The sequence below is a fragment of the Schistocerca cancellata genome, chromosome 11, assembly GCF_023864275.1.
Source record: "Schistocerca cancellata isolate TAMUIC-IGC-003103 chromosome 11, iqSchCanc2.1, whole genome shotgun sequence".
In the NCBI taxonomy this organism is placed as follows: domain Eukaryota; kingdom Metazoa; phylum Arthropoda; class Insecta; order Orthoptera; family Acrididae; genus Schistocerca; species Schistocerca cancellata.
The window spans coordinates 104,047,193-104,059,890 of record NC_064636.1 but is presented as its reverse complement, the minus strand read 5'-3'; the positions used below and the strand labels follow the sequence as shown (position 1 = coordinate 104,059,890).

At 44.3% G+C, this 12,698-nt stretch overlaps 1 protein-coding gene across 1 annotated transcript in view; it reads right to left on the bottom strand.

The window, feature by feature from the left end:
* LOC126108285 (uncharacterized) overlaps nucleotides 1-12,698 on the bottom strand; it is a 235,549-nt gene that overhangs the window by 179,706 nt on the left and 43,145 nt on the right. The window contains exon 6 of the mRNA XM_049913509.1: nucleotides 9,165-9,410. Within this exon, the coding sequence (XP_049769466.1) occupies nucleotides 9,165-9,410 (246 nt within the window). The remainder of the gene's footprint in view (nucleotides 1-9,164; nucleotides 9,411-12,698) is intronic.

Sequence of the window (12,698 nt, the reverse complement as noted above, 5' to 3'; positions counted from 1 at the left end):
TTTAGCCCTTGGCAGGAGTAGCACTGTGCCCTGCGCCCTTTGCCGTGGAACTTCTCAACTTGCACGTTCGTAATGTTCGCGACCCTAGTTACCTGGAATATCTTCCTGTTTTCTACGTTATCTACCAGGACGACCATGAACAACGGCGTTTGCCAATTTGTCTTCGGCGTCTTCATGCGTGATACCGCCCTTATTTCGTAGCCTAGGTCCTCAAGTTCCTCTTTCAGATGGTCAGGATCCATCTGAAAGGGGAGTCTGCGGAACACTACCTTCAGGAGCCTCAATGGTTCCGTGCTGTGAGTATATGAGTGCAGCCGTTTATCTTTCACTACCTTCATGATATTGTCGTAGTCCTCTCTAGATTTTGTGAGGACCTTGTAGGTATCTCTGCCTGCCACTTTGAATGATAGTGTGGACGATGTCACACCCTTCAAAAGTATTTGGAGGCTTTTGAAGTCCTCGGTCCATACAATGACTATTGGGGGGATTTGAACTGTTCTCTGTGTCAGTTCCTCAGTGGGTTCCCCTACCGATGGTTCCCCCTGCTTGTCCGTGAATGTGACGTACCTATTTGAGGTGTCAAGTGGTCCTACTTGTTTGGGCACCGCTGCTCTGGCCGTGTGCCTCTTTTTCGGCACTTGGAAGCTGTCCTCGGTTAGCTGTACTCCTTTTGTGGTCTTTGTGCCTACCTGTGATGCCTTTTTGCACGTTTGCAAACTGGGAGCTTTTCCTTTAGAGGTGGTTTGCCTTTCTGGGGATGTTGTCTGGGAAGTTGCCGTTGGTCTTTTTTGTGGGACATTCCCCTCTCCTAAATCGGTCTGTTTTGGGGGGAGTGTCTTCTCAGAGGCCGCCTCTGAGCACCCCTGCTGGACAGCCGCCCCGTCTGTCGCAGCCTGGTTCCTTCCTGGTATCAGACTTGTGAGGAAATCTAAGCTACTACTAGCCGCGTCCATTCCCGCGTCTGCGGAGTTATCCACATTTGCTGCGTTTGTATCCTCGACTACTGATATGTCCGGCCGGTTTTTCCCCCCCTCTCCCCTCTCTACAGCCGGTGTTTCACCCCTCTCCTCTCGGGTTGTCTCCTTACGTGGTTGTTTCATTGTTTGCTTAGGCGACGCTTGTCCTTTCGGAAGTAGCAGTCGCAGTACGGTAGGGTTTTTCCTGTCTTTAGTTGCGCTTGCACGTGGAAGCTGTGATGGGGGTGGAAGAGCTCTAGTTGGTGGTGATAACCCTAGGGGGGATTTTGGAGCTGAGGGCTCCCTGTTTGCACTCGCCGCTGAGGGACAATTCTCGCTTTCGCCCCGATGATTTTCATGTCCGTCGTCGGAAAGGGAGTCAAAGCTGCCAGGGAGTGTCGGGAGTCGCTTTCGTTGTCACCGTTATCCGTCTCAGGCGACAACACCAACCCTATCGTCCTACCAAGCGCGGGTGACTGGCCAGCGACCAGGCCCTGACTTGGGAAATTCCCTACGCCTCGAGGGGGGGGGGGGGGGGGGCTGATGGAGTATCTGCAGCAGCTAGGCGCTCGATGCGGCCGGAAAGGCAGCACACGGCAGCAAGAAGGCATGCCCCAGACCGCGCCAACCCGCAGCCCACAACCAACACCGACAATTTGCACAACGGCTGTCTGTAATACAGCCCCTGGTGTCCGAATCTTCTTGCAACTTCGCTCCCGATTTAATAAAATCAGGAGCTCGGAAGCCTCAGTGCACGTAAATGTCCGGCCTCAGCGCAGACAAACGAGCGACTGTTCCCGCAAGCGGGTTCCTAAGGTTTGGTGCAGTACCGTACGCGCTCCCACAGTCCAGCACACGATCTCCGCACAGTACGGCTGTCACCAAGCGTCTTGCGTCGAGTACGTGCCTCAGTGATACAGATAGCCGTACCATAGGTACAACCACAACGGAGCGGTATCTGTTGAGAGGCCAGACAAACGTGTGGTTCCTGAAGAGGGGCAGCAGCCTTTTCAGTAGTTGCAAGGGCAACAGTCTGGATGATTGACTGATCTGGCCTTGTAACAATAACCAAAACGGCCTTGCTGTGCTGGTACTGCGAACGGCTGAAAGCAAGGGGAAACTACGGCCGTAATTTTTCCCGAGGGCATGCAGCTTTACTGTATGATTAAATGATGATGGTGTTCTCTTGGGTAAAATATTCCGGAGGTAAAATAGTCCCCCATTCAGATCTCTGGGTGGGGACTACTCAAGAGGATGTCGTTATCAGGAGAAAGAAAACTGGCGTTCTACGGATCGGAGCGTGGAATGTCAGATCCCTTAATCGGGCAAGTAGGTTAGAAAATTTAAAAAGGGAAATGGATAGGTTAAAGTTAGATATAGTGGGAATTAGTGAAGTTCGGTGGCAGGAGGAACAAGACTTCTGGTCAGGCGAATACAGGGTTATAAATACAAAATCAAATAGGGGTAATGCAGGAGTAGGTTTAATAATGAATAGGAAAATAGGAATGCGGGTAAGCTACTACAAACAGCATAGTGAACGCATTATTGTGGCCAAGATAGATACGAGGCCCACACCTACTACAGTAGTACAAGTTTATATGCCAACTAGCTCTGCAGATGACGAAGAAATTGAAGAAATGTATGATGAAATAAAAGAAATTATTCAGATAGTGAAGGGAGACAAAAATTTAATAGTCATGGGTGACTGGAATTCGAGTGTAGGAAAAGGGAGAGAAGGAAAGTAGTAGGTGAATATGGATTGGGGCTAAGAAATGAAAGAGGAAGCCGCCTGGTAGAATTTTGCACAGAGCACAACTTAATCATAGCTAACACTTGGTTCAAGAATCATAAAAGAAGGTTGTATACATGGAAGAACCCTGGAGATACTAAAAGGTTTCAGATAGATTGTATAATGGTAAGACAGAGATTTATGAACCAGGTTTTAAATTGTAAGACATTTCCAGGGGCAGATGTGGACTCTGACCACAATCTATTGGTTATGACCTGTAGATTAAAACTGAAGAAACTGCAAAAAGGTGGGAATTTAAGGAGATGGGACCTGGATAAACTGAAAGAACCAGAGGTTGTACAGAGTTTCAGGAAGAGCATAAGGGAACAATTGACAGGAATGGGGGAAAGAAATACAGTAGAAGAAGAATGGGTAGCTTTGAGGGATGAAGTAGTGAAGGCAGCAGAGGATAAAGTAGGTAAAAAGACGAGGGCTAGTAGAAATCCTTGGGTAACAGAAGAAATATTGAATTTAATTGATGAAAGGAGAAAATATAAAAATGCAGTAAATGAAGCAGGCAAAAAGGAATACAAACGTCTCAAAAATGAGATCAACAGGAAGTGCAAAATGGCTAAGAAAGGATGGCTAGAGGACAAATGTAAGGATGTAGAGGCTTATCTCACTAGGGGTAAGATCGATACTGCCTACAGGAAAATTAAAGAGACCTTTGGAGATAAGAGAACCACTTGTATGAACATCAAGAGCTCAGATGGAAACCCAGTTCTAAGCAAAGAAGGGAAAGCAGAAAGGTGGAAGGAGTATATAGAGGGTCAATACAAGGGCGATGTACTTGAGGACAATATTATGGAAATGGAAGAGGATGTAGATGGAGACGATATGGGAGATACGATACTGCATGAAGAGTTTGACAGAGCACTGAAAGACCTGAGTCGAAACGAGGCCCCGGGAGTGGACAACATTCCATTAGAACTACTGACGGCCTTGGGAGAGCCAGTCCTGACAAAACTCTAGATGTATGAGACAGGCGAAATACCCTCAGACTTCAAGAAGGATATAATAATTCCAATCCCAAAGAAAGCAGGTGTTGACAGATGTGAAAATTACCGAACAATCAGTTTAATAAGTCACTGCTGCAAAATACTAACACAAATTCTTTACAGACGAATGGAAAAACTGGTAGAAGCCGACCTAGAGGAAGATCAGTTTGGATTCCGTAGAAATATTGGAACACGTGAAGCAATACTGACCCTACGACTTATCTTACAAGCTAGATTAAGGAAAGGCAAACCTACGTTTCTAGCATTTGTAGACTTAGAGAAAGCTTTTGACAATGTCGACTGGAATACTCTCTTTCAAACTCTAAAGGTGGCAGGGGTAAAATACAGGGAGCGAAAGGCTATTTACAATTTGTATAGAAACCAAATGGCAGTTATAAGAGTTGAGGGGCAGGAAAAGGTAGCAGTGGTTGGGAAGGGATTGAGACAGGGTTGTAGCCTCTCCCCGATGTTATTCAATCTGTATATTGAGCAAGCAGTGAGGGAAACAAAAGAACAATTCGGAGTACGTATTAAAATCCATGGAGAAGAAATAAAAACTTTGAGGTTCACCGATGACATTGTAATTCTGTCAGAGACGGCAAAGGACTTGGAAGAGCAGTTGAACGGAATTGACAGTGTCTTGAAAGGAGGATATAAGACGAACATCAACAAAAGCAAAACAAGGATAATGGAATGTAGTCGAATTAAGTCGGGTGATGCTGAGGGTGTTAGATTAGGAAATGAGACACTTAAAGTAGTAAATGAGTTTTGCTATTTGGGGAGCAAAATAACTGATGATGGTCGAAGTAGAGAGGATATAAGATGTAGACTGGCAATGGGAAGAAAAGCGTTTCTGAAGAAGAGAAATTTGTTAACATCGAGTATAGAGTTAAGTGTCAGGAAGTCATTTCTGAAAGTATTTGTATGGAGTGTAGCCATGTATGGAAGTGAAACATGGACGGTAAATAGTTTGGACAAGAAGGGAATAGAAGCTTTCGAAATGTGGTGCTACAGAAGAATGCTGAAGATTAGATGGGTAGATCACATAACTAATGAGGAAGTATTGAATAGGATTGGGGAGAAGAGAAGTTTGTGGTACAACTTGACCAGAAGAAGGGATCGGTTGGTAGGACATGTTCTGAGGCATCAAGGGATCACCAATTTAGTATTGGAGGGCAGCGTGGAGGGTAAAAATTGTAGGGGGAGACCAAGAGATGAATACACTAAGCAGATTCAGAAGGATGTAGGTTGCAGTAGGTACTGGGAGATGAAGAAGCGTGCACAGGATAGAGTAGCATGGAGAGCTGCATCAAACCAGTCTCAGGACTGAAGACCACAACAGCAAACAAACATACTATTATGTTGTTATTTCATGTACTGACACGTTCCATGACCTTGGAGATTTGCTCCTCAATCTGGTCCTACAGAATTTGATGCGTAAATAAATAAATAAATAAATAAACAAACAAATAAATAAATTCAAGCTATTTAGCATTTGTAACTTTCAACTTACAATTTAGGTGATGAGAACCGTGTGCCTAAAGCACACCACCATCGACCCCACACTTAAGCGAATATCAAAGAAATCAGTGAGATGGCTTTTTGTGAGTGTTCATATAGGCAACGTGGACCTACACCACAGATAAACCTGACCACCATAAGATTGACAGATGTCAGAAAAACAAATAAATGCTACAATCTCACACTCGACAACAATTCACCTTAGACCTTTACAGTTCCAGTCCCTCAATTATAAATGATACATCAAATGAAAGAGCGACTCAAATAGTTTTTCCTATGAGTGTTCAATGTGAACACAATCCCTCAAACAGCACACGTCGAGTCGACAGGCGAGTCCTTCCCAGACTTGTATCTGTGTGTGTGTGTGTGTGTGTGTGTGTGTGTGTGTGTGTGTGTGTGTGTGTGGAGCAACTGTTGCAACAACTGCTTCAGTCGTGTATATTAAGTGTGGTGGATCAGCTGGTATTGGATGCACATACACCCAATCCTTTCTGAGATCCCAAAGTAAAAAATCAGTGGATTCAGATCAGGTGAATGTGGAGGCCGTGCGAATCGAGTTCTACCATATGACTCCCTGCGACCAATCCGGCAGTCCAGTACAACATTGCGTACTGTGTTGTGCCAGTGGGATGGCTCACCAGCTTGCTCCCAAACTAAGTTCTGTGATTAATGTCCTTCCAGTTGAGTAAAGAGCCATAGTCCTAGTGTATCAAGATAAAAAAGACCACTTACAACTGCTTCAATAAAAAAGAAAGGCCCATAACTTTCTGCTGGGGAATGGCACAAAAACATTCAATTCATGGAAGTCTCAGTGCAGCTGGAACATCTTGTGGGAATTTGCTGACCTCCAAACGCACACGTTATGTTTATTCACATTTCTACTTCTATTTTTTAACACCTGTAAACAAAACTTATTGAGCTGCTCTTTCACTTGATGTATTATTTATAATTGTAAGCTGAATGCAGTAACTGCTACAGAGCCTTCAAATACTCATTCTGAAACATCAAGTATATTGACGGTTTGACTATGTTGCTGAGTTTGTGAGGGCCCCATAACTCATTCCTGCTGAGGGCTGGGTACGTAATTCCCAAGGTGGTGTATATGCTATGTGATCAAAAGTATCCGCACACCCCCAAAAACATATGTTTTTCATATTTGGTGCATTGTGCTGCCACCTACTGTCAGGTACTTCACATCAGCATCCTCAGTAGTCATTGGACATTGTGAGAGCAAAATGAGGCACTCCGCGGAACTCACGGTCTTCGAACGTGGTCAGGTGATTGGCTGTCATACGCCCGTGTACCCGTGATTTCCACACTCCTAAACATCCCTAGGTCCACTGTTTCTGATGTGATAGAGAAGTGGAAACGTAAAGAGACACATACAACATAAAAGCTTACAGACCGACCTAGTCTGTTGACAGAGACCGCCGACAGTTGAAGAGGGTCGTAATGTGTAATAGGCAGAAATCTATCCAGGCCATCAGACAGGAATTCCCAACTTTATCAGGATCCACTGCAAGTACTATGACAGTTAGGTGAGAGGTGAGAAAACTTGGATTTCACGGTCAAGCGGCTGCCCATAAGCCACACATCATGCTGGTTGGACGATTGAACAGTGGAAAAACGTTGTGTGGAATGACGAATCACGGTACACGATGTGGCGATCTGATGGCAGGGTGCGTGTATGGCAAATGCCCGGTGAACATCATCTGCCAGCACGGCTAGTGCCAACATAAAACTCTGAGGCAGTGGCATTATGGAGTGGTCGTGTTGTGCGTGGCACTATCACAGCACAGGACTACATTGGTGTTTTAAGCACCTTATTGTTGAAGAGCAATTCGGGGATGGCGATTGCATCTTTCAGCACAATCAAGCACCTCTCCTCAGTGCAGCACTCTGTGAAGAATGGCCTGCCATTCCCCAAGAAACCTTCCAGCACCTGACTGAATGTATGCCTGCGAGAGTGGAAGCTGTCATCAACACTACGGGTGGGCCAACACCGTACTGAATTCCAGCATTACTGATGGAGGGCACCACAAACTTCTAAGTCACTTTCAGCCAGGTGTTCGGAACTTTTGATCACATAGTGTATGAGCACTACTTGGATTTTCCTGCACAGCGGCGGGCATACACATGCTGACCTCTCACTGCTGCAGACTAGTTATTCCCATATCTTGTCAAACAAACAAAAAATTCACATATTTATCACACAAAATATGTGCCCCTTTGTGTTCTATCATTCGCAGAAAACCTCATTTCACTACTTCAAATCTCGACAACTGTTTTAACCGTACAATTTACTATGCACGGGGTGCAAATGGGCACATCATCCGCGACATTCGGATACAAAAACCAATAACTTAAGAACAAAATCAGGTATTTTTCTGCTCTCAATTTTAAATAAAATTTTGATCTGAATTTACTGCAACGTATAAGCTAAAATTAACCATATGCGAAGTTCACACAATGTGGTTATTACCTCTGCAAACTCTAAAATTTCGTGAAAAGTTTTAATTAATTTCAAGCAGCGTATGAAGTATGAAGGATAATGAAAAGAAATCAATACTTTATCAAGCGCAGATATCCATCTGTAAGATGTGCAAAAATAAATTTTTTTGACGTAATAGTTTCGAAAAACAGGACTATCATTTCATATCTGACACACCACCTATTCTCAGCACAAGAACCCGATTTTCTACATCTACATCTACATGACTACTCTGCAATTCACATTTAAGTGCTTGGCAGAGGGTTCATCAAACCACAATCATACTATCTCTCTACCATTCCACTCCCGAACAGCGCGTGGGAGAAACGAACACCTAAACCTTTCTGTTCGAGCTCTGATTTCTCTTGATTTTATTTTGATGATCATTCCTACCTATGTAGGCTGGGCTCAACAAAATATTTTCGCATTCGGAAGAGAAAGTTGGTGACTGAAATTTCGTAAATAGATCTCGCCGTGACAAAACACGTCTTTGCTTTAATGACTTCCATCCCAATTCGCCTATCATATCTGCCACACTCTCTCCCCTATTACGTGATAATATAAAACGAGCTGCCCTTTTTTGCACCCTTTCGATGTCCTCCGTCAATCCCACCTGGTAAGGATCCCACACCGCGCTGCAATATTCTAACAGAGGACGAACGAGTGTAGTGTAAGCTGTCTCTTTAGTGGACTTGTAGCATCTTCTAAGTGTCCTGCCAATGAAACGCAACCTTTGGCTCGCCTTCCCCACAATATTATCTACGTGTTCTTTCCAACTGAAGTTGTTTGTAATTTTAACACCCAGGTACTTAGTTGAATTGACAGCCTCGAGAATTGTACTATTTATCGAGTAATCGAATTCCAACGGATTTCTTTTGGAACTCGTGTGGATCACCTCGCGCTTTTCGTTATTTAGCGTCAACTGCGACCTGCCACACCATACAGCAATCTTTTCTAAATCGCTTTGCAGCTGATACTGGTTTTCGGATGACCTTACTAGACGGCAAATTACAGCATCATCTGCGAACAACCTAAGAGAACTGCTCAGATTGTCACCCACGTCACTTATATAGATTTTGGCAAACAGTACAGCCGTAACAACGGCTGACTCTCTGCAGACTGCAAAGACCTTGTCTGTAGCATCAAAAGGGTTAACAGGAGTTCGTATAAGAAAACATGTACGTACAACGTGCACGTGTTCTGGTGCAGACCGTAATGTACTGTTAAGTCTACAGTAAACCTTCTCCAACAGTGCATGTCTAATGGCTGATAATGATTATCACAAACTGCAGGACATAATAAAAAGTGGCACAAAGTACTTTTTTTTTTTTTTTGCAAAGAATAAATTCAGCTGGTTTCCAAGGATGTTCTCATTTTGCAGGCTTGAGAAGTGACACGCTCACACTCACCTTCCTCCTGGGGGAGTTGCTCTCCTTGAAGCGTCGCGCGATCTCGTTCAGCACCTGTCTCTCCACGGCGTCCTGCACGTTCGCGGGGTCCGAGTTCGGGTACACAAACGCGTCGCACGAGCCCTCGCTGCCGACAGGAGTCTCCGCGGCGGGCGAGCCGCAGCTCTCCACGACGGCGGCGGGCGGCGGGCAGGCCAGAGACGGCGTGGGTGTGGTGCCCTCCGTGTCGTGGAATGCGGCTTCCACCTGCACACCGGTACACCACTCGAGCACACCGCGAGACGTATCTGCGTCCGGACGTTACATTTTATGCCGAAAACCACTCTCGGGCCCCGCAGTGTGGATCTTTGGGGGAGGGAGTGGAGTGGGTTTTCGTACTTACAGGATTTCGAGTTCGGCGCACAGATATCGATTTCCCAAAACGTCAGGACCCCCGTCTTAAAAATGCACGAAAATATCAACTTTGAAGACTTCGAAATGTTTCGAGTATTAGAAGAACCGAAACATAATGTTTCTGCACATGTCAGTATTTGTTTGTCACTTACCAGCTCATTGTGTACCTCAAAGTCTTGTCAGAGATACAGGGTGTTTCAAAATGAATATACACATTTTAAGACTCGGTTGCATTTGTTCCATTCAACTTACAATTACAAATAATACATCAAACTAAAGAGCAACTCTAACAGTTTTTCTCCCACAAGTGTTCAATGCGATCGGCATTCGTCACACGTCGAATCGATAGGCTTCCCAAACTTTGATCAGTGTGTCCGGAGTAATTGTCGCGACAACGCTGTTTCTAAAGTTAAGTAGTTCAGTTTGTAGCAGAGGTACATACACTTGATTCTTTATAGACGCCTGAAGGCAAAAATCGCACGGCATCGGAGAGTGCGTGAACTTAGAGGTCACGGGAAACGAGCTCTTGTCGTCCGGCCCCTTGCGCCAATCCAACAGTCGAGTACAAGGTCGTTTAACCGATCCCTTACTGAGTTACGTCAGGGAGGCAGTGCACCATCTTTCTGACAAATGAAGTTCTGTGGTTCAGCTTCTTCCAGCTGAGAAACGTCCATAGTTCTAGCACATCAAGATAAGAAACACGACTTACAGTTGCTTCACCAAAAAAGAAATGCCAGTAAACTTTCCACCAGGATATGACACAAAAAACATTCAATTTAGGGGTCTCTCTTGTAAACGTACCATCTACAAGGTGTACAACTTCGCTTCCACCATTTGCCGAGAGGTGGCGACAGTGGTAAGTAGCGGTCGAAAGAAACAGATCGCAGACGTCAGGCAGTTGGCTTGGACCTCGGTCAACATAACCTCATTCAAACATTAGTCAATTCGTGTCTGCACCATAAAGTTGTTCTCGACTGAAAATGTCAGTTTACAAGCCTAATTCTCGTCATTTGCGGGAGGTGTTACTGTTTTGTTTCAATACAAAGAAAACAGCAGCTGAGTCTTATCAAATGCTCTGAAGTACATATGGTAAGGATGCTATTAGTGAAAGAAAGTGTCGTGAGTGGTTTCAACGCTTTAAGAACACTGATTTTAACGTCATAGACCGGCATAGTGGTGGAAAAGAGTGTTTTCGAAGATGCAGAATTGGAGACATTGCAGAGTGAAGACTCACGTCAAACTCAAGGAGAATTGGCAGAATTAGTGGGAATGATACAGCAAGCCATTTCAAAACGTCTCAAGGCTATGGGCACGATTCAGAAAGAAGGAACCTGGGTCCCATGTGAGCTCAAACCAAGAGATGTCGAACGGCATGTGTGTGTTTGTGAACAGTTGCTTCGGAGGCAAAAACAGAAGGGATTTCTGCATCACATTGTGACCGGGGACGAAAAATGGGTTCATTACGATAACCCTAAATGCAAAAAATCATGGGGATATCCCGGCCACGCTTCCACGTCGACGGCCAAACCGAATATTCACGGTTCCAAGATCGTGCTCTGCATTTGGTGGAACCAGCTCGGCATCATGTACTATGAGGTGTTAAAACCGAGTGAAACAATCACAGGTGCTCGTTAGCGATCAGAGCATTAAAAGACAAACGGCCGCAATACAGTGAGAGGCACAATAAAGTGATTTTGCAGCATGACAACGCTCGACCCCACGTTGCAAAAAGAGGCCAAAACGTACTCGGAAACATTAAAATGGGAAGTCCTACCCCACCCGCTGTATTCTCCAGAATTTTCTCCCTCTGACTATACCTGTTTAGATCAATGGCGCATTGCCTGGCTGACCGACACTTCCTATCTCGTGAATAAGTCACAAATTGGATCGATTCGTGGATCGCTTCAAAAGGTGAGCAATTTGTTTGACGGGGGATTCGTACACTGCCCGAAAGATGGTAGGAAGTAGTGGCCAGTGATGGAAAATACATGTGTGACCAATTTGTTTCATTAAAGCCTCAAATGTTGGGGAGAAAACAGTGGAAGCAAAGTTGTACACCTTGTAGTTGAGATTTGCTGACCCCCAGACACACACATTATGTGTGTTCAGATTTCCACTTAGGTGAAATGTCGATTCATCACTGAAGACAATGCTACCCAGAAAAATCGTCGTCGTCCTAGAGCAACATTTCATTTGCAAAATTGGTGTTAAACCGGAGTCTGTAGGTTTCAGAACTTGTAACAGCTGTGGACAGTAAGGATGTAGTTGTAAGTAACTCCTTAAAAGTCTCCACACAGGACTCACTGCAACTGCTAAATCACGACTAGCCTTCTGAACTGATTTCTTGGGGCCATGCGTCAAAGACTCACTCGTTCTACATTTTCTTCAGTTATTCTCAGTCATTCCATACTCTTGCCTTTGCGCACAGGTATAGGAACACAAGCATTTGGGTTGCTCTTTCATTTGATGTATTGTTTATAATTGTAAGTTGAATGTAATAAATGCTACAGAGCCTTAAAACATGGGCATTCATTATGAAACAACCTGTATTTTATACCAGATGAGGTATGAATCTGGCATTGCACAGTTTTTGAGTTTTGTAGGAGCAATAATGCAACAATTGCCACCAGAAAAATTTGCAATGTTCATCCAAGTGCATTACAAATTTGTAATGTCAAAAATTGTTTTCTAATTTCAAATCCAGTAACTTTGATCTTACCAATTCTTACTGATCAAGAACTTCAGACAATGACATGTTAAGGGCAGAAGTTAAAACAAATTCATGTCAAACAATCAAGGAATTGTCAAACACACTTAACTGATCTCAGACGATCATCTGGGAACATCTGCAGCAGATTGGTAAACACAAATAAAACTAACCAATCCACCACATTTGACTTACTGCTTCACCAGCACAATACATAAGCATTATTACATCATTTGATCACTGTAGTTCAAAAATGAGACCTCTATAATAACACACAACATGAAAGGCAGTGGCTCTCTTCAAGTGAATAATCACCGATACAGCTAAGCCACGTTTACACTAAAAAAAGGCACATTTTTTTTGTTTGGTGGAGTATTCACAGGGTTGTTCATTTTGAAACGCTGAAACAGTGAATGGGGACCTTCACTCAGGGG